General features: G+C 39.3%; 3 protein-coding genes across 4 annotated transcripts; all 3 read left to right on the top strand.

Annotated features, from left to right (window-relative positions):
* The first annotated feature begins 808 nt into the window (after nt 1–808).
* Nucleotides 809–2916, top strand: aplnrb (apelin receptor b). The gene has a single exon (XM_055040690.1). It carries the CDS (start codon nt 964–966, stop codon nt 2032–2034), a length of 1071 nt encoding a protein of 356 aa, XP_054896665.1. The 5' UTR covers nt 809–963; the 3' UTR covers nt 2035–2916.
* A 7656-nt stretch (nt 2917–10572) lies between these two features.
* On the top strand, nt 10573–13565 carry nfkbil1 (nuclear factor of kappa light polypeptide gene enhancer in B-cells inhibitor-like 1). The gene is made up of 4 exons (XM_055040261.1): nt 10573–11001; nt 11089–11201; nt 12228–12336; nt 12407–13565. Exons 1-4 carry the CDS (start codon nt 10728–10730, stop codon nt 12985–12987), a joined length of 1077 nt encoding a protein of 358 aa, XP_054896236.1. The 5' UTR covers nt 10573–10727; the 3' UTR covers nt 12988–13565.
* A 555-nt stretch (nt 13566–14120) lies between these two features.
* atp6v0a2a (ATPase H+ transporting V0 subunit a2a) lies at nt 14121–25130 on the top strand. 2 transcript variants are annotated; one of them, XM_055040260.1, is made up of 20 exons: nt 14121–14869; nt 15926–16004; nt 16176–16273; nt 17123–17260; nt 17421–17497; nt 18059–18185; nt 18275–18357; nt 18446–18539; nt 18609–18821; nt 20857–21007; nt 21096–21235; nt 21321–21478; nt 21578–21668; nt 21744–21862; nt 22708–22918; nt 23005–23124; nt 23201–23317; nt 23562–23679; nt 23758–23929; nt 24218–25130. In XM_055040260.1, exons 1-20 carry the CDS (start codon nt 14759–14761, stop codon nt 24318–24320), a joined length of 2520 nt encoding a protein of 839 aa, XP_054896235.1. In that variant the 5' UTR covers nt 14121–14758; the 3' UTR covers nt 24321–25130. The 2 variants fall into 2 exon arrangements, with proteins under 2 accessions (XP_054896235.1, XP_054896234.1); XM_055040259.1 differs by having other exon boundaries at nt 17400–17497.
* Nucleotides 25131–25718: the final 588 nt, after the last annotated feature.

Genomic DNA, 25718 nt, shown 5'->3' with positions numbered 1-25718 from the left:
AGAAAATACTCATTATATTGTGCTTTACCATTATTTCTTATAGGTTTAAATAGAAATAGTAGTTGTTCACACCCTCTTTTAATCGATCCAGACACAGGTTAAAAAATGTTTTTTAAGATGCAGTAACTTTTCAGTGTTTTGAACAAGACAGATAAAAGAAACAACATTTTAGTCCAAAAGCCAACAAAAACCATATATTTCTCATTGTGTAAGTTACTGCATAATTTTTATTCAAAGTTTTACAAGATATACACACATAAATATTTTTATAAATTCTTAATTGAAGTACAAATACCACTATGACCAAAGTTGTATTCAAACTTATTATTTAGTATTTTCATTAGGAGGTGATCAAAAGAGGACATCTTTTTTCCATTTTTGTTGTTTGGCATGTTTCAACATGAGCAGGGGAAACAGGACAGGCAAAGAAATGCCTACAGTTTTTCTTTTCATCTGGTATGTGAGGGTGCTCCAGTAACAAAACAGCCCCCTATTGATATTAAAATGTCTGTTCTTTACTATCAGCCTGCTGTCCAGACATGTCCCTTTAGCTCTCGTTTTCACAAATCACAGAAATATGTTTCAAGATGGACCCAGAGAGTTAAGACTTTTATCATTTCAAATTCCTATGTAAGCACAGCAGTGGGGAGTAATTTTTTAAATGCAAATTAAAAACCCAAAATGTATTTTTAAAGTTTTAAAGTGACTTATTAGGGGATTTTCCAGTTGGGTTACTAATAAAATAAATGGGCAGATATGTCCATGGGGGAGCTGAGAGCTGAGAGGGAAAGATCGGCGTGAGGGGAGGAGTTGTGGTAGGGTGCGACCCGGATGGGGGTGTGTATATAAGGGTATGCAGATGTCACACACTACAACAGACTTCACAGTGTCTCAGCTCCAGTGGATCTATCTGCCTTGTACAATTTTTTTTTCTTCAAATTAAGTTAAAAAAAGAAGAAGAAAATGGAAATCACTACGGCTCCTTATGATTACTACGACTACGAGGAGACAGAGAACTCCACTATGTGCGACTATTCAGAGTGGGCGCCGTCGTACTCTGTCATCCCAGTGCTCTACATGCTCATCTTCATCCTTGGCCTCTCAGGGAATGGGATCGTCATCTTCACCGTGTGGAGGGCTCAAGGCAAGCATCGAGCTGCTGACGTCTACATTGGCAACCTGGCACTGGCAGACCTCACTTTTGTGGTCACTCTGCCCCTCTGGGCCGTTTATACCGCCATGGGCTACCACTGGCCTTTTGGAGTGGCTCTGTGCAAGATAAGCAGCTACGTGGTGCTTCTCAACATGTACGCCAGTGTCTTCTGCCTCACCTGCATGAGCTTCGACCGGTATTTGGCCATTGTCCACTCCCTGACCAGCTCCCAGCTGCTCACCCGTCGACACATTCGAGCCTCCCTCGCAGTCATCTGGGTGCTGTCTGGTCTGCTGGCTGCCCCCACTCTTCTGTTTCGCACCACCAAGTACGAGCAGCAAACCAACCGAACATCTTGTGCCATGGACTTCAGCCTGGTCGTGAGCATTAAGGAGCAAGAGAACCTGTGGATCGCTGGTCTCAGCATCTCCTCCTCGGCTCTTGGCTTTCTCCTTCCCTTCCTGGCGATGATGGTGTGCTACTGCTTCATCGGCTGCACCGTCACCCGCCACTTCAACACCTTGCGTAAGGAGGATCAGCGTAAAAGGAGACTGCTGAAGATCATCACCACCCTGGTAGTGGTGTTTGCTGTCTGCTGGCTGCCCTTCCACCTTGTGAAGACTGCTGATGCCTTGTCTTACGTAGACTTGGTCCCCGCCACCTGCGACTTCCTGCGCTTCCTGCTTCTGGCTCACCCCTACGCTACCTGCCTGGCCTACGTCAACAGTTGCCTCAACCCCTTCCTTTATGCCTTCTTTGACCTGCGCTTCAGATCTCAGTGCCTGTGCCTCCTTAATCTGAAGAAATTTCTGCATGCCAGTCCAAACAGCTCCATGTCCTCACAGAAGACAGAGGCTCAGTCACTGGCCACAAAGGTGTGACCAGAGCGTGGGAAGAGATTGAAAGACAAAACTTTGCAGCATCATCTGCAATCGGTTTCAGGGTGTCACCTTTGCCCACTTGCCCCCCACCCTCCAGGCCACTGACTGTGTGGACTTAAGAGGAGTGAATGTTGTTATTTGGGGGGATTGAATCTCACAGAAACTCCAGACTCTCTTCAAGTGACTGGCCAGTGAAACTGAACAAGGAAAAATGCATGAAACTCTGTTATTTGAGGAAACTCCTGGAATGCTCATGAATTTCTCTTTGATGTTGTGTGGACTTTGTGAACTGGACTGGACCACCGCTGTTCTTATTGTCATTAGTGCGCACTTGAGGAGTTATCTCCACCGGATCGGCCGGTGGTATCTTCCCCATGTCTGGCTACATTACGTCTCCAAGTGAGCATGTAGGAAGGGAGTGCCAGTCTGGAGCGAAGGTGTTGGAGTCAGATAAGATGTTGTAAATTGTAAATTTGTGTGTGCGTGTGTGTGTGTGTGTGTGTGTGTGTGTGTGTGTGTGTGTGTGTGTGTGTGTGTGTGTGTGTGTGTGTGTGTGTGTGTGTGTGTGTGTGTGTGTGTGTGTGAGAGAGAGAGAGAGAGAGAGAGAGAGACGGGGTGTGGAGAGTGGCTGGGGGGCTGGTTGCCTGCAGACAGACCAGACAGACAAACAGATGGCAGCTGACAAATGGTTTCAGGTTGGTGAAAGGTCCAATTAAAAGGTGACTACTTTGACAGTCATCTCAGTGTGAGGGTATGAGTTTTGTGCTTGTGTGTGTGGATGGTGAATGTCTCCGAATTTCCTCCTGACAGCAACATGAAAGAATTTTGTAAATACATTATTTTTGATTTGTATTAAAAGAAAAGGTGCTCTGAAGAAACAAACACTCTCTCTGGTGTCACTCTGTTCCCTCTGATGGCTTGTTAAGTCTTACTGGAATGTATTTTCTCCTGTCCGGTAAATATGCTTCTTCCTGTTGAGGCATTGCTGGGAGAAGGCCGTCTCCCCTCCTATTGTGTTTGGGAGAGCTGAAATCAAAGCACATGTCTGCAGGAAATGCACCCTCAACTTCTGTTTCCCTCTCCTCTAACGACTCACTCGCACAAACAATCCAGCGAGGACAAATGTTTCTAAAATGGATCAGCCACAGGAGTATTTGGTAGTCTCCCAAACAATGTAAAAATCTCAAGTGTTAATTACCAAAATGCATTCCTCAAATGATGACCAAAATAGTCTGTAGCTTTTAGCAGACTTCCAGTTTAGCTGGTCCTGCAGGAAGGCGTTAACGGCTGGAAGGAGAGGGTCCAAAGTCTTTTAGTTGCTTAAATCAAGTCCAGTGTAAAAATATCATTGCAGTGCACATGAGCAGAATTTTATTGACCTTTAAATCATTGTTACATTTATAGTAGATGCTCATTTACACAAAAATTTCAGATTTCTAATGATGAGTGAAAAACATGCCAATTTTTAGTCTCACTTACAGTAAAATAAGACAATGTAAAGATGTAATATTTGTGCTCTTCACGCCGCATTACTTTTCTGTTCCATTGGATCTGACCATAAATGTTCTTTTATTTGATTTTATACATGTGTTTCACACAGGAAGGTAATTGATGATGCACAATTTCCAACAGCCATTTTCTGTGTGGATAATGTGTTATTTTCTGTGTAAATAACTATCTAACACAATATAGCAGCAGCTCAAAGGCACATGCAGCAGTATTTCAGTAATCTTGTACGAGAACCTCATTTAAATATATTCTTCACAGTCCCCTATCGTGTGATGGTAAAGCAAATTGTTTCATGAAGCTAGAAATACCGTCCAGGTTTAGCTTTAAAGCACATTTTGACACTAAACAAATTTGACATTAATAAGCTTTTTATAGGATATAATCAGCAACAGCAGGGAGACAGAGGGATTGGACTAATCCTTAATCAGTGATTTGAGGTGGGTGTTGCTGTTTTTCTCCTCTTGGTAATACCTTGTGGCATGGCTTTATATGAATAATGGAAATAGATTCACTTGCTCTATTTCAGTAAGCATGAATAATGAAGCTGGGCTTTGAATAAGTACAAACATCTTTGTTAACTGGAAACAACAAAGTTCAGCAGCTGCACTCGGTCATTCTTCTCTCTTCATTTCTGTCCCAGTTGCAATATGAAAAAGTAACCTGCAAGCAATCTTTTGTAGATTATAAACTAATTCTAAATTCAAAACATACATATGATTCAACTTAGTTATATTTGCTAAAATAAAATGTTAAAATCTGGCATTACAGGGCTTCAGATTATGTCATTTTACAAACAGCAACTTCAATTTATTGTATTAGGAATGCATGTGAGATCAACACAAAGTAGTTCATTTGTAAAGTGGACATGAAAAAAAATGTTTTTCATAATAATAATAAAAATCAAGAAAGTATGATGTGTATATTTACTCTTTTCACTCTTCATCTATAAGTAAAATCCAGTTTGGTAAGTAAATGAATCTTTGTGAAAAACACAGTCAAAGAAAGACATGGAAAGAATTAATCAGAGAAGTGACGAAGAGGCCCTTATTAACTCTGGAGGATCTGCAACCATTTACAGCCAGGAGGGAGAATCTGTTAGCAGGACAAGCACACCCTCCTCACTGTGAAACACTGTGGCAGCTGCCAGGATGAAAACATGAGGCTGCAAAAGGTGTTGGACAGCGATGGAGGTTCAACTTCCAGCAGAACGACACTAAACATGTCGACAGACAGTGGGTTGCTTTAGACAGAACCATATGCATAAGTTACAAAGGCTTCGCCAAAGTCTTGATATAAATCCAATCGAGAATTTGTGGCAAGAACTAAATATCAATGTTCACAGAATCTCTTCTTCCAGCTTGACTGAGATTGAACTATGTTGCAAAGAGGAATTGGCAAAGGTTATGCTAATAGATACATGCCCCAAAAGACTTACAGTTTTGTTAAAAGAGGAGTGGTTGTAAAAAGCATTGACCTCAGGGGATAAATACAAATGCACACCACACTTTCCAGATTTTGATTCGTAAAAAATGTTGTAAACAATGCATCCCTTGCAACTCCCGAGTTTTCTTCCGCTTCTTAGTTCTGCACAAATTTGTGTTGGTTTGTAACATAAATTCCGAAAAGACGTGGAGCAGACAAACATACGTTTTCATGTGCAAACCGTTATGCACCAGGAAACAAAGCATGTAGTCTTCGAAGAAGTAGATTACACCATTCCAAGCAGCAGACATTTTTTACAGGACAACTTGTCACATCATTCTCCACCTGTTGTCATCAAAGACTGAGCCCTGCTGTGAAAGATAATCTGACTAGATTACTTTCAGAGCTTTTCGAGTTTTATGAGGCCAATGTGGTCAATTTACGCAGATCTCATGGCATGAAGTGGACAAACTGCAAGTCTACAGAAGTGATTTATGCCATTTGACCAAAAGAGTATTTGTCTAAGAGTTTAGACGTGATCACAAAGTTTTCTTCTGTTTTCGCTGTGGAAAAGTTGCACAAAGATAAAACATCCCAGTTTCTTGGGCCCCTTGTTTTCAGACTATATACTTAAATGTATATTGGCATAAACTAAAGGAGTTTCTATTAGCCTTCCTTAAACGATTCATTATCATATCAATGGGAAGCAAAAAGCCACAGCTTTCAGTGCAGGCTTGAGGCCAGTCTCACTTTATGTCAGAAACACATGTCCCTGTCATCATAAATCAGACTCTAATAAACTGGGTCAAGCAGAAAACAGACAAAGGAAGCATGCGTATATTTCTCCCCTGTCCTAACAATAGAGGCAGAGCAACTCGGCTTGCAGACCGGACCAGAAGACGGGTCCAACCCTGGAGGGGAAGGACGAGATGCTGACCCCTGAGGAGTCTTGGAGGACCCTCAGCTTCCTGCCACACGGCTCTTCCAGAACATCCTCCCCAGAGGAAAGCTGGCTTGGCGGCCTGAAACGGATCCAGCAGGCCGAGCAGGAAAGGTAGACCGAGGGTGGTCAGGGTAGGTTCCTGATCTGGGTATCCTGTCCTTCAGAGACGTCTATTTACTTTCACAAGATGCTAACCTCACAACCCTATCTGCAATGAATAACTGCAGATAAATGCTTCATGTTCAACATGATCTTCTAAATATTCAGGCAATAACATGGTCGTTAACAAACTGAGCTGAGCCCCCTGAAATGATTAATTGGAGGCATCTCTCCCTTCTTCTCCGTCTCACTGCCTGCCTCTTTTCAAAGACGCTCACACAAGACAGCAATCGTTAGTGAAGACACGTAGTTTCCGACGGAGCGGAAGAGTCCAAGCTTTAGGAGTCTCCGGATCTTAGGTTGGAGAGGATCATCCTCTTCAATAGGCACAGAGACTCCCTTCATTCTCTCCTCTATCCTCGCCTTTGTGCCTCCTACTCTCCCTCAGGTCTAAATGGAGGCCCTGTCATGTCCAACAGGCCTGAACCAGTTTAGGGTCTCAGCTGCAACGATGTCGGCCTCACAGGTAATAAGTCCCTAAAAAAAAATAAAAATCTCCATCAGCGCCTCGTCCAGAACGACAATGTGCCCAGCTGATTATCTTGGATTATAAACATGTGCAACTTTACTACTAAAGTATAATAGTACTTATTTTACTTTTATATTCACATTAATCACAGCTTGATGAGAAAATGCTGCTGCTTTCTGCTGTGTTTGAATGCCACTGTGATGATTTACTTGTTTAAATAATTTAAACAAGCACAAGCACTCTGATGTTTACTCAGTCACACTGTGGAGAGTCCATCTTCCTGTTGATGATAGAAACCATTTCTTTATAGTGTCTGTCAATAGGAAGATCAGTCTGGAGTTCATTTCAGAAGTATTTTTAGAGATTTGTGACATTGTCACAACCACATTCCAAGAGAAGTGAATTGTTTAATTGGGGCAAAACACCAAACTGCCTCCCTGGTGGTTGTTTTTATGTGGATAAAAGCAATTGGAAAATTTAAATGCAGTTTGTGAATCAATGTGTACTCCGCAGGGCTCTATCCTGGGTTCAAATATGTTTTATATGTGTATTCTAAGAGGATTTAGATTTAGAATCTGTGAATCCCTTCATTTTTTACAGTCTGTTGTACTTAAACTTTGATTCTGTAGATTGATTGTGATTCAGTGTATGGAGATGTCAATGAGTCAACGCAACATGCTGGGTTTCCTTGTGAACTTTCTCATCTACTTTGAATGATTAATTTAGTATACTGTGCTGTTTGGTAGCTGGAATCAACTGAAAAGAATATGTGATTAAATTTAAAATATATATATATAAAGTAATTTGAGAAGACATTTGTTGACACAATAGAAATTAACTGAATCAAACTGAATTGAATTAGATGTTATGTTTGTTATCTGGCAAATTGACAAACGTTTTGTCAAAAACTACATGCTAGTACATAAAATGTTTATGGGTTAATGAATGTTACTGCCAGTGTCTACAAGCTTTTTATCAACAAATTTAGACAATTGAAATCTACTACAAATGGAAATTTGAACTCTAGATGCCTGTTAGCCAACAAATGCTACACCGGGGCTTTAATTTGGGTTTTATAGTCTTCAGTTTGTATATTAATATACATAATGAAGAGGATTTACAATTGTAAAATGACTCTGCACTTTGTCCAAATCTCTTCGTGATTTGCTATATATTGATAATCATGGCAAATTGTTTTTATGATTGGGAGCTGTGAGATCAGTGACGCTCCACAGCGTCAGCCTTTAGGTCTGTTCTGTGACTTGTCTAAGTGTGATACAATATTTGCAATCACTCAATGAACAAGCATTCAATATATTACAAAAGATCTAATTCATTTTCCACCATTTTTGTAATGTAAAGAAAAACCTCCTGGGTAAATTTCATAAGGGATAGGAATGTTTGCCTTATCCATAGGTTCCCACATGACATTGCTCCTCCTCAACAGTCAGACTTTGTTCATTTCAAATCATCTGTGAACAGAACAAAAGAGAGGCGGCCAGAGTAGACAGTATAACCCTACTGGGAAAGAAAACATCCGACAAACCGGTTTTTCCTTTAGACTTTCTACCACAAATTGTGATGCAGCCTTTCTCATTAAACACAAAGGAAAGAATCACAACTGTTTGCGTTAGATCATTTTAATATGAACTATATCGTCTTAATAATTTGACAAACCACCACAGCTTTTTGGATAGCTGCATCTGCTATAATTTAAGAAAAGAAAACATAAAACTTTTAAATAAAAGAACAACAAACTTTTCTGTTCAGAGTGCAATTAAGTCTCACTTTCCCTGAGTGAAGCATGTGGTTAAAGGCGGTCCAATCAAATATTACAATATAATATAAAATCCTCTTATTTTGATGGCAACGTCAAACAGGAAACAAACAATCATAAAATTGACAATTTTTTAATTTTTATTTCCAAAGATGTTTCCAATGCAAAAATCCTTCCTGTCATGAAATCTCCAACTTCTTTTGTTATATACGAACATAAATAATAGTAACACCTGGAACAGTCAAGAACAGCATCCTGAAAACATCAAACATGGCAGTATTCATCATGACTTTGAACAACTTAATCAACTAAAACTAATGAAGTATGAATAGAAGAGACAGGATCAGAATTCGGTGAAACTCATCTCAATGATTTAATCCTCATGTCTTGACTTCTGCACAGTGCGACTTTCCATAACTGTTCATTTAAACCAAAAATCATACTCCATTTTTAATCTTTAAATTAACAGATGTCAAAGATTTTTTGAAGATTTCCAAACCTATTTATCTAATATGACTGCAGTGATTTCAGCAGAACATTTAAAGTCAAAACAAATTATATGTTTCAGAAATATTGACAAAAAAAGCCCTAGAATTGTTTTTATTATGTGTGTTATATGTCTATTTCTGTACCCATTTGTAAAAAATTTAATGGTTCTTTGTGTGACATGAAATACGCATGTTAAAATAAAGTCCCAGCCTCTTTTAAACAGGAGGTTCTTTGTTCAGTCTTGAAGGATAAAGTAAGAAGTAAGTCAGCTGCTGGGCAGCTGTTACAGCTGTTTCTCCGCACCAGATACAGTCATCAGTATGATGTCCAGGGCCATTAAATAAAACTTAAACACAGTATGGAATCATGTAACACTGGATTTACAAAATGCTTTGATAATTTCATGTTCAATTGAAATTTTTTTTTAGTTTATATCTTGTAAAAACTAAGAAAATTAGGCTTCTGTTTTTTCATTTTACACTTATTCAGCAGGTGGTTTGTTGAAAGTTGAGCTATAAAATCCCACAGTTATCATATGAGAGAACATACAGGGCTCTGGATTTCTGAGGTACAACAGTGGTGTTAATTTGAGAAAGCAACTGCATGCTGAAAGTGTGAGCCTCTTCATATAGGTGTTATCATATGCAAATTTAATGGGGGTGGGGGGGTTATTAGCCTGTCATTACAGATAAGCGGCAGAAGATGGATGGATGGATAAATCCTTCAAACTAGAATGTAAATTTCAAAACAAACTGATTCAATACAGACACAAAAATGAGAGCAGCTAATATTAGCAATACAACGTTCTTCAAATTTCAGATCAGGAAATATCAGATTTTTTATTCTAAAGTATAACGTTGTCAGATTATCTCCATAAATGAAATAGAATTTCAGAATGAATGCTTTGATTATGTTCCATTTTATGCCACTAAAGACTATTCATGTAGTCATAAATTAATGAAATGAGAGCAAATAGTTTATAAATTTAGTTTGTCATGTCATTATGTTTCTGTTTAATTGGCTTAATAGCAATGTTTGCATAGTTCAACAAGCGACAGCTGGGGTCACAAGTCTAGGCCACAGTAATTATGTGGGAAATTTTAGAACCACAGCGGCGTTGTAGCATACAATCAAACTTCTGTTTATCATACTTTCTAAGTATCAGTTATAGCAGAAAAATTCCTCTCTTACCAGTCTAAGTATTAAAAAACCGAATCTAAATAAGCATTTTTGACCTTGTGATAGCCTGGTGATCTGGGTGTACTCCTCCGCTTGCCCGTTGACTCTAGTTGAGTGGGTGTATCTTTGTAAGGGTAATCACATTGCTGCCTGTGATTCATGAAGAAGAATTTGAACTTTTTAAAACAATTTAAATACTATCAGTAGTTTTATTGTTTATTCAAAAATAGCTGGTGATCAGAACTTTGGGCTTTTTAAAAAATTATTTTAGATATCTCAAATAAAACTTGTCTCTTTTATCAACAGGTTTTTCATTGCAAAAAAAAATCACTTTCAAATATACATAATGCTTTTGCACAGAGAAACGTTATTATAGTGTGGACAAACAAATGAATAGGGGTATCGTGACACAAATAGTACAATTTTAGATCGCTAAAAAGTTATATTTGGTTAGAAATAAATGAAGTGCAGTCTGCTTTCAAGAACGCGTCTATTTTTAAAACAAAATGGCAGTAAAGCGGGGTTAGCCTCAGAAAACGAGGCCAACAGTGACACCTAGTGGCGACCTGAGGGGAAAACAAATACATCCCCGGAACGTTGATGTGGAGGTTTCCGCAAAACCCGGACGTGTTTAACGGACGGAACAGTAAAAAGAGGCCGAGGCCTAGTTCTGTGTTTGGTAAGAGTCTCCCTGAATGTAGGAATAGAAAACTAGATATAGGTAATTGTAGGTATTTGCTGGCTGAATGGTGTCCCAACGACAGGCCCGGGTGTGGCGGTATGTGGAGGAAGGCAAGCTCCTGAAGCTGAAGTCGTACCTCAAAAAGCACCCGGACCTTGATGTGAACTTCTCCCAGGGGAAGATGCGGAGGAGCCCGCTCCAGCTAGCCTGCTCCATGGAAGACGACGCTGTGCTGCGGCTCCTGCTCAAACGCGGAGCCGATGTTCTCCACAAAGACCGAGAGGGAAACACGGCGCTGCACATCGCCGCCAACATGACGTTCGTAAACAGGAAAACCGGTGAGGATTCAGAGGCTCACCTCTAATACTAACAGCTGGCTTTTGTTTGGTTTAATTTCAACTTTTTTCTATGTTTTTATCTCGTAGCTTATAAGGACTTGTTCGTACCTCTCAAGGAAAAATGCCCAGAAGCTTTGAATACCCCAAACAATCGTGGACTTACACCGCAAGTCGTGCTGGACTTGATGAATCAATCACAGGTCAGCAACTTGGTCAAACTCTTTAACACTAATCTAAAACATAAAGTTATTTCTATTGATTAATATATGCCCTAACAAGCAGGAAATACTCCACAACTACATCTCATACTTGGTTTTCTAATTCAGATTGCATATATTTTGGTTTATACAGGTTGCCGGTAGCAACATGTAGGTCCAAATTTCAGTTTATTCACTCAATTTAACAAATTCCGTCATGAACTTACAAGCACGTTGTCTTACCACATCTAACCACAGATCATAACTGTAAAATAACATACATTTTTAATAAACTAACATTAAAAACACATCAAAGCACATCATTCACTTCACATACCAGGCAAATACGTGACAACATTTCTTTGCAGTTGATTATGAGTAAGCAATAGAAACATATTTTACATATGCAGAAGTCAAAGCAGGCACAAATACACCCAGGACTGGTATGAAAGGGTTCCTGATCAAGAAAGTTTGGTACAAAACAACAAAAACTCCAAATAGCAAAGGAGATGCGTCAACAGCAACATGTTTTCTCAGCAGGGAGGAGAAAAACACTTCCTGGACCAGTGAAGGACAACAAGAGGCAATGACAAAAGAAAGATGCTCCTGTTTGTGATTTTCCTTGAGCAAATAGTAACTTGGTGAAGTTTAGGATGATAATGCTCAAAAGATTTTCTGGATGAACATTATTGGCTAGAAAAACTGTGAAATAAAATTCCTTCACTTTTATTAAGTGCAAAATAAGTGAAGTCATTTCTTTTAAACTCTATAGAGTGATGATTTTGCACGTATAATCTAGTGGTAAAAAGCACCAGAGATGTGAGCAATGTCCCATTTGGAGCAGGTTGGAAGAAAGACAAATAATAACTGGACTTTAGGAAGTTTATGAATTGGGAATGTTTAATATATATTGACTATATATTAAAAAAAATAACAGAATATGACATTTTATAACTTTCACCATCGCGTTCAAACTCGCTGAGTTGGTCTTGGGTGATATTTACATGTATTTTCCCTTTACTTATTCAGACTAATCAAAGCATGAGTCATCCACCTGAGGAAGATCCTGAGCGGTCCTGGATGGGGAAGCTGATCGATGCATGCGAGGACGAATGTTTTGAAACCTTTGGAGCATATGGTACATGTTGATTACTACATTTAAGATGTGATATTTTGATTCTTTCAACTGTGATGCTTTTCTTTGGCAGCTGATGATTACCTACCTGTCGACGAAGAGGAGGAAGACTTTGGGGACTGGGCGGATCGTATCAGAAGAGAGTATTTTAACAAGAAACACGCCGAAGCTCAAAGACTGGCAAGCTGGTCTTCCAGGTGGAAAAAAGACAAGAAGAAACAAAAAGTGGAAAGCAATAAGGAGCTGCATGAAAGGTTGCAGAGAGAACACGAGGAGTATCTGGCTCGAGCGGCACGCAAAGAGGAAGAGGTCCGGCAGGGAAAGAAACGGCAGTACGACGAGAAATGTGCCGCCACCTTCAGCGCAGTCGCCTCAACATCAGTTGGCACGAAGCTGAGCTACAGCGACATCCCCTGGCCAGCTCCCAGGGGCACCGTCCGGGAGATGCTGGACGTGATGCTGCACGGTGTGGACCGAAAGGACGGGGCGGCGTTTCGCAAGGCGCTCCGGAAGCAGCAGACACTGTGGCATCCTGATAAGTTTGCTCAGCGGTGTGAAGCTCGACTGCAGGAGAAGGACAAGCAGCGGATCCTGGACACGGTGACGGCTCTGTCGCAGGAACTCAACAGCCTGGCTCAGAGTATGAAAGCTTAGAAATCATAAAACTCCTCACATGTACCATATTTACTAATGTAGTCCTTAGTGTCAGTTTAAATTCACAGAGAAATTGTTGGTGTAAAATGAAGAAATTCTTTAAATAAAAAAACACTCGTATAGATTACAGGCAGATTAAAAAGATTTAAATAGTCATCTTTTTTAGGATGCAATGATGATGCAGCATAAATATGAGTGAACAGGTTGGAATCATACATACAGGATTAGCTATTTACAGAGACTCCCATCAAAAAAGGCAAATATGGCTGCAGAGAAGCCAGACACTGACTGCAACAATTTCCTGACAATTTCCTCATACTATTAGAAATTGTATTTAAATATATTACTTTCTTGATATGATTCCAACTTATAACCGAGTTGAAGTTAGGCCTCGAGAAATGTTCTTCAAGTTCTACAAAATCAGTTTTTAATCATTTTGAACAAGCAAAGTGGTGGTAGCATTGTGCTGTATATCCTTTAGAGTATAGAGCTCTGTTTCTCTGAATTAAAAAATGTTGTTTTTGATTAAACTTGTTTTATTTCCTGACTACAATATTTATTTAAAAAAATCTAGAGTATGCACGTGTTTTGTCTTATTATTTTTTTTTGCTTCGAAAGTATCTGGAATAACATCTGAACAGCCTGTAGTCGGCCAGTTTACAGCGATGGAGCCGAATAAGAAAATGCGATGGTTGCCAGGTTTGTGAGAGAACATCCCCCTTTAAAGATTGTGGCCAATCCCGCATAAATTAAAAAGACAAAGGAATGAACTGCCTGGATTTCACTGACACATCGCAACTGTTTCTCTTGAAGCGGATTAAGTCGAATATGAAACAACAGAGGCGTAAACAATAAGTAGCCTACCATTTAATTAAAAAATGTTTTGTGTGTGTAAGAGCATCAATTGGGCTTACCTAGTGGACTTTTTGTCTGAGTTCGGACAATGCCTTTGAGTTTAGGATTACGGTTCTGCTTCTGCAAGAGTAATCCGCAAGAATAATCTGCAAATGTGGTCGATAAATTAGAATTTAAAGCCGGCATTGTGTTTGAAAACACTGCGGCAGGCGAGAGTATTTAACTGCACGCATAAGGTGCAGAACATTTGAATCTCGCAGGCTCAGCGGCGCCGTAAATCACAGCGAAACTCGCCTGCTTTCCGGAGGCGCCGACGCTACCTGGCAACCCGGAGACGCAATCTGTGTCAATTGCCGTGGAGCGAATAAAGGCCGTAGCCTATTTCTGACCGGGGCTTATTTTTGTTCAACACGCGAAGCTGCCTTCTGCTCGTCTACAAACTGGGTTGATGATTCATTTCCACTAACCTCGTTGCTGGTTTTGGTTCTTTCCGACCCGCGTTGCTGGGTTACCGTTCCCCCCCTTTGCGCGCGGCAGCGGCAGGTGTAAAAGGTGAAGAGGCTCCAGGATGACGCCTTTCTCTTCCGTCGCTCGACGCCAAAATACGATCCCTTAGGCGATCCCTTTTGTTCGCTGGACGCTTTCTTATTGGATATTGTTTTTTGTTTTTTTTAAAGAGGGATAGAGAAACCATGAGCCGGAATGTGGATAATTCAATTTTCAAAGCAGTCGTCATTAATAGGCAGTAATTAATCAGTTAATTGTCTGAAGGGGATTACGTTGGTTGAATTCTGTAATGTGCTGCGTTGGGTTGTAGCAGACAGCTCGGTGTTCAGGATCAATCGGTCACCGGAAGATTATCAGCCCTGTCTGACTGTCTGTGGCAGATAAAATAAAATAAATAAATAAATAAAAAATGGTGTTTCGGAGTGAGGAAATGTGCCTGGCGCAATTGTTTCTGCAGTCCGGCTCTGAATATGACTGCATCAGTGAGCTGGGAGAGCTGGGGCTGGTCGAGTTCAGAGATGTAAGTACAAATAGAGCCACAGTTTGCACATCTATCTATCTATCTATCTATCTATCTATCTATCTATCTATCTATCTATCTATCTATCTATCTATCTATCTATCTATCTATCTATCTATCTATCTATCTATCTATCTATCTATCTATCTATCTATATCTATCTATCTATCTATCTATCTATCTATCTATCTATCTATCTATCTATCTATCTATCTATCTATCTATCTATCTATCTATCTATCTATCTATCTATCTATCTATCTATCTAGCTATCTATCTAGCTATCTATCTATCTATCTAGCTATCTATCTTTTGTTCATGGCTAATTTAAACCTGCAAAAAAAAAAATCTGTCAATTGCATCATAGATTAAAAACAAGCTCAAAAATTTTCATTTTCTTGATTTGTATTTTTTGAAAATAATCTTTTTTTCTCTTTTTACCAAACCCTGGATGACAGAAGTCTTGCTTGGTTCATTTGCCTTTTTCAAAAAAGACCATTTTGTTTACAGTCACTTCATAGTTTCTGTTGTTTTGTTGATTTACTTTGGATATTTAAAATGGCTTCCAGTTTTAGTGTTAAATGTTGATTAGAATTTAAAGTTGAATTATCATTGAGGATGTGTTCTTGCATTATTATGCCATGACCATTATTACATTGCTTGAAAATGGTCGCAAAACAACAATATTGCCATTTATTACAATAACTTCTGGAAGAATTTGTCATCCAGCAAGATTTGTTACCATTACATGAGTTGGCCCATCCATCTATCAATAAATATTTTCCATGTGTTATGCATGTGTGAATTGAATTTTTTTTTTTTGGGGGGGGGAGTTGGTAAATTTTTCTAAATGACATTTCTTGTGAAGTGGCACCATATAAATAAATTGAATTGAATTAAAATTTGGCAAGTAGTTTTTAGGTTCTTTTTAGCCCTCAATCTTTGCATCTAGTTGTTGAACACCAATATTTAAACCACTGTGGCGGCGGTAATTATATTTCCACACGCGTGCTGCACTGCCACCTCGCCTGACTAATGGTGCTCCTCTGATTTCAGCTCAACCCCAGTGTCAGCTCATTCCAGCGGCGCTTCGTCAGCGAAATCAAGAGGTGCGAGGAGATGGAGAGGATCCTGGGTAAGTCTCTGTGTACCTGGGATGTAGAAGCAGCCTGAGCATACATCCTTAACAAATAGTTATCTATTTAGTGAGCAGGAAATTGCTGGCTGTGTGCATTTTGTATAATAGTGAATGGTTGTGATGTGCCTTATTTCTTCCTAAAAGTGATCATTTTCATAAAACACACAGGCTTCCTTTTGAGGGAGATCCAGAAGGCTAAAATTGCCGTGCCTCAAGAAGACGAGAGTCCACTTGCTCCTCCGCCCAGACAGGTCCTGGAGATCATGGTAAGTCTACAGAAGTGCTTGTATATGGCTTCTTGTTTATACCTTTAAGGTCATATTGTTAATTTAATTATATTTAGTTTACTGTTAATTATATTTAGTATCTGAAAATATTCAGATTTCTATGACTTCAGTCTCAGATTTAGTCTGGCCTCTGAAATTCATCTAAACATGACAAAAACATTCTGGTTTCTGTCAGTAACTGGAGAATCTCCTCTGGAAGTTGTTTAGCTCTTCAACCCCTAATTAAGTTTGTCACCAATTATTCCATGTTTTTTTTATTCTTAAAACTGTGCTCTGTTTCAATGCCAGCAGTGGAAAATTATTTAGGCTCACAATTTTCCACCTTGTGACAATTGTTTCCACTTTTAGGAGTGGAAAGTTGTGCCTTTGAAAGCCCAGGATTATTATATTTTTGAAGGAGCAAAAAAATAAAGCCGGTTTTTAATGCAGCAGCATAGTCTTGCTTTTTCTTTTTCAGTCGAGTCAGGAAACAACAATAAACTCATTAATATTAAGAAATATTGAGTTTTAAGAAAATGTTATTTACTTCATAATTAAGAAGACAGTAGATCGTTATTGAGACATAGTTATTAGTAATGAGTGTTTGGTTAAATACAGACCCGATTTATTCGGGAATTCTAGGAAATGGAGATAATATATTAATTTAACCTTGCTTAAGAGGTGGATCTCTTCTAGAGATTTAGAGATAACCTACAAACCTCTTTATAGTCACAGAGGCCTGAATTGTAGACAAATTACTAACTCACAAATTCATGTCCCGTTTGATATGAACAGGGTATTATGCTGCCGGATGTTAAGTTAAGCTGGCATTCTCTTCCTTCCATGCAGGAGCAGCTTCAGAGGCTGGAGATGGAGCTCAGCGAGGTGGCGAACAACAAAGACAAGCTTCAGAGGAACCTGCTGGAGCTCACAGAATACACACACATGTTGAAGATCACCCGGACCTTCATACACAGCCGCTCCAGAGTGAGTCTCATTCTAATTCAACCGCTTGTATCTACTTTTCTGGCCAATAACACATATCTGGCATTGTGTGGTTAATTTAAGCTGTGATTAATATGTGGCAATAGCCTTCTAAGGTCAGCATGTTCTTGTTTAAATCTAGCATGAAGCTCTTGGTCCCCAGTATGAAGAGTTCCCCACCATGGAGACAGATTCGGCTATGGGAAGTACTGGCATGCAGAGACTTGGAGCTAAGCTGGGGTGAGCTGCACCACCAAATGTTTACTTCACTGGTATGAGATTCTAAATGTGTGTGGTATATTGACAAAGGTTTTGACCTAAATGCAAAACTAATTTATCTTTCTGCTACAAAAAATCTAGCACAACACACTAGTTATTAAAGTATTTAAGTTGTAAATATGTATTTATTGCAACTTGTAAGTCAAGTCAAGTTTAATTGTGCAGCACATTCAGCAACAAAGCAGTAATAAGTGCTTTACAGGTCTGTTGTGCAGTTTTCTGAAAGTCTGTTCCAGATCAGAGGAGCATGGAAACTGAATGCTGCTTCTTGTAGCTTACCATTTTTAATATATTGTATGTCCTCGAAATATTTTCAGACAAATTTTTTTACTGTCACCTTCCTTCAGCCAATTGACTTATTGCTCCATGGTTTAGCATTAAGCTCGCGTCTCTGCAGCTCTTTCTCTTGCATCTCATGAAACCTTAATAACGCTAACTGATCCATGCCGAGCCGCAGCACTGGGTGCCATAATTTGGTTGGAAAACACGTCGTGAACCTAATCTGATCTCTCCTGGGTTCAGCTTTGTTTCAGGACTCATCCAGCGGGTGAAGGTGGAGGCCTTTGAGCGCATGCTGTGGAGAGTGTGTAAAGGCTACATGATCCTGAGCTACACAGAAGTAGACGAGAGCCTCGCCGATCTCGACACTGTGAGACAAGCCTTAGAAAAGTTACTTTTTGTGCTTTATGTTTGCTTCTCGGGCTGATATTTTAAGGTTGCTGAATTGTGTGATTTCAGGGGGAAATAAGCAAAAGCGTTGTGTTTCTCATCTCCTTTTGGGGAGATCAAATTGGACATAAAGTTCAAAAAATCTGCGACTGGTATGTAAACATCTGTTGTCTGAGTTCTACCTTTTCAGTTGCTCATGCGTTCTTCTTTATCATCCGCATCTGTCCTTGTCACTCCCAGTTACCACTGCCACTTATATCCGCATCCTGAGAATGACGAGGAACGTGCAGACGTGTTGGACAGCTTACGAACGCGGATCCAGGACCTCAACAATGTAGGATCAAACGTCTCTGGAGAGGACATTGAGCACGTGGAACATCCTAATAACTGTTGTCTCCTGCAGGTGCTTCATCGCACCGATGACTACTTGAGGCAAGTTCTGCAGAAGGCTGCTGAGTCAGCCTACACCTGGGTTGTGCAGGTGAAAAAGATGAAGGCTATCTATCACATCCTCAACCTGTGCAGCTTTGACGTTACCAACAAGTGTCTGATTGCCGAGGTTTGGTGTCCCGTCAGTGACTTGGCAAACCTGAGAGGGGCGCTAGAAAAGGGTTCGGTGAGTCCGACCTGGAGCTGATTATTTATGAAGGCAAATAATGTGGCCATGGAAATCTGATTGTTTGAAGACATTTCCTTTTCAAAAAATCTAAACTTTTAAATGGACTTCACCAGCCTCTTAAATGAATAGTTTTTTCTTTTCCTTTAAGATATATTTTATGTTGCCCCACAGGTAATAATGAGAAGTAATTGCTTAAATCTAATAATCTAGTTGTAAAAACAACAAACAAATTAAGTAACAAAATTAACTAATTGTTTTTGGCAGATCAAAATCACACAAAGCTTAAAGCTGCAATTATATTTAAACAAAGATCTTGATGAAAACATGTTTGAAAAAACAATTTAGATGCCTTTTAAGTCAGTTAAGACTCTGAAGACAATGTAAAAAAGGAGTTTGTAAAATAGTTAAGCCTGGACAGAAGAGTGATCGCCTTGAGGAAAAAAAACTTTATGAACATGAAACTAGTTAAATACATTAAAAGTAGAACTTATGTGAGCTCTTATGTTTGTTAGTTAAGAGTCTCGCTGCAGAGTTTCTGACTCACTGAAGATGATCAGGGTGTTTTTTATTGATACATGTGAAAAGTTGAGCTCCGGATTGGAAACCGACTTTAGATTGAAAATATAACCAACTGTGTTATAAAGCCACCTCAAAGGGACACTAATTAGTCAAAATCAATATGCAATTCTTTATTTTGGTGCCAGGGCAGAAATCAAATGAATTTGCTACTTTTATTTAAATTTTTAGAGTCACTGCAGATAAAACTGGAAGTAAGAAAATATGTTGGCGTCTCAAGTTTTAGTCTACAATCGACATCTGAGGAAGCGTGCGGTGAGTTCAGTTGTGTTGTTTAAGCTGCAGAGTGTCTACCACTGTTAATGACTGCCACAGCTCTCAGGTGAATATTATTGAATGACCCTTGAAGGAACTTTTGACCATGTTTAGAAGGATGAGGGCCGCTGGGCTGGAACCAGTTTTGGTTCCCAACCCACTAAAGATTTAAAGTTTTCTTTGAGGTCTGACCTCTTAGTTCTAATTTTTTATGATCGCAGTATTTTCAGCTTTCAAAGATAAGAAAACACAATAACAAATGAAATGTCCTGAACGTTTTTTGATAAATGTGGTAGTTTTGAATTTAACAAATAATTGTGTAATTAGCAATAGCTGTATCTATCTTCTAAACCTTTATCAAATTTGCAAGAAGTTAAAACAAATTGCATTGAACTACTGTTTGTTTCTGAAATCAAAGGCTAAAAATGGTTGAAGCTTTTAGTTTTGATGTGTTTAAGGAAGAATTGTCTGATTCTAATCGTTCCCCGATTGATTGCTGCATCTAACTGGAAACATGTTATCCCTTAGTTGATCATTACTCTAATCCAAGTTTTCAGCTTGAAACTCTTGAAGAATAATTGTGTTTATAAAAAAAAAAAATCTGCCTTTATGTCTTTTGTCTTAAGCCAAAGAAATGGGAACAGTTTGTCTCTGGGACAGGTTGCTGTTAGGAACCACATTCCAAGATTAGGTTCTTTGCAACCTTTGGAAATCTTTTTATTAATATCAGTATGAGTCATAAACTTGAGATAAGAGCTAAACAGACACAATAACTTAGTTCAAATAAGGTCCTGAACAGGAAATGAGAAGAAAAGAAGCCAAAGTCTAAAACATTCAGATATCCTGGAGAACTGCTGACAGAGAGATTTTACATTTGACAAATGGGAGGATTTAATATGGGACATAAGGGAGTACTGTAAAAGATTAAAAGCAAATCTGTGTGCTTGAAAGTAAAATATAAAAAAATAGGAACTGACATTTGGCAGAAATATAATGGGCATTTGCAGCATTTTTTGTTTTATAAAACCATCTAAACCCATAAATAAGTTTCTCTCAAAGTAGATGTTTTGGCAGATGTTTTCAGATAAAATGTGTCATTAAACGCTTTAGAAGGAACAGTTTTTCAGTTTCTTATTTTTTGATTTTACTGTCTGTCGTTACCAAACCTGTAATTTTCTCTCATTAATTTATTTTCAATCAGAGAAAAGGAGACGCCACCGTCCCCTCCTTTGTGAACCGCATCCCAAGCAGTGACACACCGCCGACGCTTTTGAGATCCAACAAGTTCACCACAGGCTTTCAGAGCATCGTGGAGGCTTATGGGGTGGGGGACTATCGCGAGGTAAGCCCAGGTAAGTCATTGTTTTCCTGAGGGACAGTGAAGTTTACCACAATTTCCTCCCTGAAAAAATACTCATCATGTCTGTGTTTTATTGTCAGCTCCTTACACCATCATCACATTCCCCTTCCTGTTTGCCGTGATGTTCGGGGATCTCGGCCATGGCGCGATAATGAGCCTCTTCGCCCTGTGGATGGTGCTGATGGAGAAAAATCAAAAGAAGAAGCGTTCTAGTAATGAGGTGGGAATAAATACTCACTTTTATCCTGAATGAAGCTTTGATTGTCATTTTTATTTATTTTTTATTTTTTTTATGTTGATCTCAGATTTGGATGATGTTCTTCCATGGGCGTTACATCATCCTGATGATGGGACTTTTCTCCATCTACACCGGACTCATTTACAACGACTGTTTCTCCAAGTCTCTAAATATATTTGGCTCTGCATGGAGTGTGAAGGCTATGTTCACCAATCAGCAGTGGACGTAAGCATGATGTTAAACCTTTTCATAAAAATCAGTGAGCAGTAGACTTCGTGTCGTAACAGATCCCTCATAACACGATCACTTTTTTTTACTTTTTAGCAACAAAACAGTCCAAACAAACGCTTTGCTCACATTAGACCCAAATGTCAGTGGTGTTTTCAGTGGACCATATCCATTCGGCATTGACCCTGTGAGTAGTTATGCTCAAAAGCTACAGTCAGCTGCAGGCCTTGAATACTCAGGTGCTATTTTCTTGTTCAATCAGATTTGGAACCTGGCTGTGAATCGTCTGTCCTTCCTCAACTCGTACAAGATGAAGATGTCAGTCGTCATCGGCGTCATTCACATGAGCTTTGGCGTGGTGCTGAGTGTCTTCAACCACTTGTAAGAGGCTTTTCACTTTTACACGCAATTATCTCAAACCCGTTTAACATTTAGAAGCTGGCATTCTCAAGATGCTGGTGGAAAAAGAGCGGAACCTGGTTGTAAAATCAACAACAGTCAAAAAAGTTGTGCAGAAAAAAAATTTTCAAGATGATTTGAGTTTCAAAAAAAACTTTTTTAAAACTCATAAAATGATAACTGTCATCTTTGATGTAACATAATGCCCATAATATTGATAATCCTCTGCTATATCTACAACATCCCTGCTCCTCCCTGCTGGCTGGTCTGGTTGTTTTTTTTTTAAATGGATAGACACAAAACCTCCAACTTACAGTCATTGAATCAGCGATATGATGCAAAATATAAAATTTAAAAAAAAATTCAGACACACATTTTCTGCAAACTTACATTTGTAAATACAGCTTGCATTTTGTGTTTGACCTTTACGCTGAAATAAAATACAGTGCGGGTAATTTGTCTTCAAAAGTCAAACCAAATTTTTTGAATTTAATTTAATCAGTATAAATACAGCTCTCCCCTTAAAGTCTTAGAGGTTTGTTGGAGAAAATTGGTAAATAAACACAAATGTGGGGAACACAGGAACAAAAAACCCTGACAGATTTTTATTACAATTAATATGAATATACAGTGAATATTGGCATCCCTTCACCACCATAAACCTCACAAGCTTATGGCCCTCTGCCAGAGCGGAGCAATGATTTGCATTTTCCACTCACATCTTTTTTTTACTCCTCAGAAAAATGTTGCCATATTGATTTTGTAACTCTTTGTCAAGCCTTTGACTTGACACATTTTCATTTTTATGCCTTGTCCTCTCTTTTCAGGCATTTTGGACAGAAATTCAGTGTTTATCTGCTGTTTCTTCCCGAGCTGCTCTTCCTAATCTGTCTCTTTGGCTACCTGGTCTTCATGATTCTCTACAAGTGGTTGGCTTTCAGTGCACACAACTCCAGCCAGGCTCCCAGCATCCTCATCCACTTCATCAACATGTTTGTCATGCAGGGGAAGGATGTGACGCCTTTGTATCCGGGACAGGCATGTGCTGGCACCATCTACTCTTCGAGTTTATTTATAATCTTTTATTGAAGCTCGAGTTTAATCTTGTTGGTCTCATTTCTCAGACTGGCCTGCAGGTCTTCCTCCTCCTGATTGCTGTGATGTGCGTTCCCGTGTTGCTGCTGGGGAAACCTCTTTACTTGTACTGGCAGCAGCGCGGCGGCAAAGGCCTGCGCAGACGTAGAGTAAGTCCAGTCAAAGACTTTGGGTTGTCTCAATTCTGCTCACAGGGGTTCATTGTAGTTTCTTGGCTCACCTCAGGGTTATGAGAGGGTGAGGCGTGTGAGTGAGGATGACGGCTCCATAACGTCCATTCATGAGGAGGATGAAGAGGAAGGGTTTGATGAAGTGACCAGCAGAGAAGCTCCTCCTAAGCAGGTCAGAGAACAGTGACTCTTTTGTTGATGTCTGCTTTTTCCATCCGCTTCAACAAGTTAATGCTGTTTGCACATTAAGAAGGAGAAAGTAGGACAACAGAACAAGAATCAGTTGTGGAGAAATTTTAATATCATCTGAATTTGTTAAATGGATCTAAAACTCTGAGAACAACAGGAGGCATAGATTATCCTAACTTGATTTTTACTATAAAAATTAAGTTAACATTTCATGTACGGTTTTGCAGTTTGACTTTGCAGACGTGCTGCTGCATCAGGCCATCCACACCATAGAGTACTGCCTGGGCTGCATTTCCAACACTGCATCTTACCTGCGCTTGTGGGCGCTCAGCTTGGCTCACGCCCGTAAGTGCAACCAGAGAATAACAGAATCACCTCTTTCCTTCTGCTGATTCTTTATCTTAAATCACTTCATTTCCACAGAGCTGTCAGAGGTGCTGTGGGCCATGGTGATGCGCCTGGGTTTCAAGATCACCACAAAAGTCGGGGTGGTGTTTCTGGTCCCTGTGTTCGGACTTTTCGCCACGCTCACTGTGTCGATCCTGCTGGTCATGGAAGGCTTATCAGCGTTCCTCCATGCTCTGCGACTTCACTGGTGAGTCTATGTTAAGCAGCCCTGACAAGTCAGGAATCAATGTGTGTTCTTGCTGTGAATCAGCATGAATAAAGAAAAAAAAACTGTAAATATTTGTATTTCCAGACATAAGTTCCTATCATACTTTCTATTTTAATCATCAAGCCATCTGATCATTTGACTGTGATCCAGTCTTTTCTCCAGAGCTTAAAATCAAAGAAAACTTTGATATGGCAGATATGTAGAAACCATGACTGTTTATTCTGTCCACATTAAAGTGTTCTTGGTTGTTTTTCTGTTTGATCCCAGGGTGGAGTTTCAGAACAAATTCTACCATGGAACCGGTGTCAAATTCCTGCCCTTCGACTTCTCCCAGTTGCCCTCGGTTTTTGAGCAAGATGGCTTGCTTTAACCCACCTAAAGCAGCAGTGGATGTGCGCTTCAGCAGACTTTACAACTGTGACGGTTTTGAAATGATTCATTCTGTGACAACAGCAAACCCTCGAGACTCTGAACCGAAACTCATTCTTGTAGCAACATTTATCACTTTGATGGGTTTTTAAATGCTATCGGCCTGTGCTGACTGCCTTACTATTCTACCCAGCACACCTCTGATGGAGGTATAGAACAATGTTACTCTCTGTTGACCTTGTCACTTTCTGGATGAGTTACTGCTCAGCACCTTCTGTCACCAGCTGAGTGATTTTTTTAAACGTATTTTATTTGCATTGTGCTGTGTAAAATGGCTTTGTATCCTTGGTATTTAAAGAGCTCAAGTCAAAACCATAAGCAGTGCCATAGAGATTGAGTAAAGGGGTGCCATTTTATCTTCTTCATGTAATAAAGGTAAAGCTGCAAGCATCCATAATCAACAACACATTAAACATTTCAACCCTTTATAGAGATTTCTTTTACCATAAAGCACTTTGCAGAAATGATTGTACAATGTAAAGTTCTCACTACTGACTGTGATGATGCCAAATGAAAATAGTCACTTGTTGCTATTTGCATATTTACTTATTATTATTGCATTTATTATCCCTTGTTATTATAAACATGATCCAAAAACACCATTAGAAACCATAGTTAGATCTTTCTTTGATTTTACAGCTTATTCCATTTGTTAATGATAATGATTCATGATATTTATCTAACTTACTGTCTGTACAAGAGTAATATTTTACCACTCTGATGCGTCAAATAAAGGTTTTGACAAAGGCAACTGAATCAGAGATGTTGGGTTTTTGTGAAATAGAGAGGCGGGTTGTCGCCAGTCCATTACAGCAGCAGCGTTATCTCAGAAAATCTCTCATTCGATATTTTTTGGGGGGAAACATACTATTTTATTTTACATAATTTCTAGTTCTACATATATTTCCGCCTATGCTGTTTTTACTTTGTATTAAGCCTTTGGAAGCGATGTAGGCTCATAACATCACAGATTTTCTGTGTGCAACATATAAATTGATCCTTTGTTTCACAACAGACACATCTTTAGCTCTAAGATATGCTATCTTAGAGCTGAGCAGTTCTGAAAACAAAATCACTTTTAATATGCATGATATCTCAATTGCACAGGGTGCTACATTTGGTGGACAGTGATATTTCAGCCTGCCACTGTTCTATTGATTTTTTTGCTGCTTTATATATCCCTCTCTGGAAATAAATCAAAAGGATCAAGAAATCTGGGTGTATTGATGGACTCAGACCTGAACCTTTGCCTTTATCTGATGAACATTCCCAGAATGAAGAGACTAAAGCAAGATTTTGAGAAACTCATCCATGCCTTTATCTTTAGTAGAGTTGATCA

The sequence above is a fragment of the Poeciliopsis prolifica genome, unplaced genomic scaffold (assembly GCF_027474105.1).
Source record: "Poeciliopsis prolifica strain line A6 unplaced genomic scaffold, Auburn_PproV2 SCAFFOLD015, whole genome shotgun sequence".
Classification (NCBI taxonomy): Eukaryota; Metazoa; Chordata; class Actinopteri; order Cyprinodontiformes; family Poeciliidae; genus Poeciliopsis; species Poeciliopsis prolifica.
This window is presented reverse-complemented; position numbering and strand designations above follow the sequence as displayed.

Bases quoted from the DNA above. Each gene is read 5' to 3' on its own strand.
- aplnrb (XM_055040690.1), top strand. From the start codon at position 964: ATGGAAATCACTACGGCTCCTTATGATTACTACGACTACGAGGAGACA.
- nfkbil1 (XM_055040261.1), top strand. From the start codon at position 10,728: ATGGTGTCCCAACGACAGGCCCGGGTGTGGCGGTATGTGGAGGAAGGC. The intron at 11,002-11,088 runs GTGAGGATTCAG...TTTATCTCGTAG, and splicing joins GTTCGTAAACAGGAAAACCG to CTTATAAGGACTTGTTCGTA. The intron at 12,337-12,406 runs GTACATGTTGAT...TTTCTTTGGCAG, and splicing joins TGAAACCTTTGGAGCATATG to CTGATGATTACCTACCTGTC.
- atp6v0a2a (XM_055040259.1), top strand. From the start codon at position 14,759: ATGGTGTTTCGGAGTGAGGAAATGTGCCTGGCGCAATTGTTTCTGCAG. The intron at 17,261-17,399 runs GTGAGTCTCATT...GTTTAAATCTAG, and splicing joins TCATACACAGCCGCTCCAGA to CATGAAGCTCTTGGTCCCCA. The intron at 18,540-18,608 runs GTAGGATCAAAC...TGTCTCCTGCAG, and splicing joins GGATCCAGGACCTCAACAAT to GTGCTTCATCGCACCGATGA.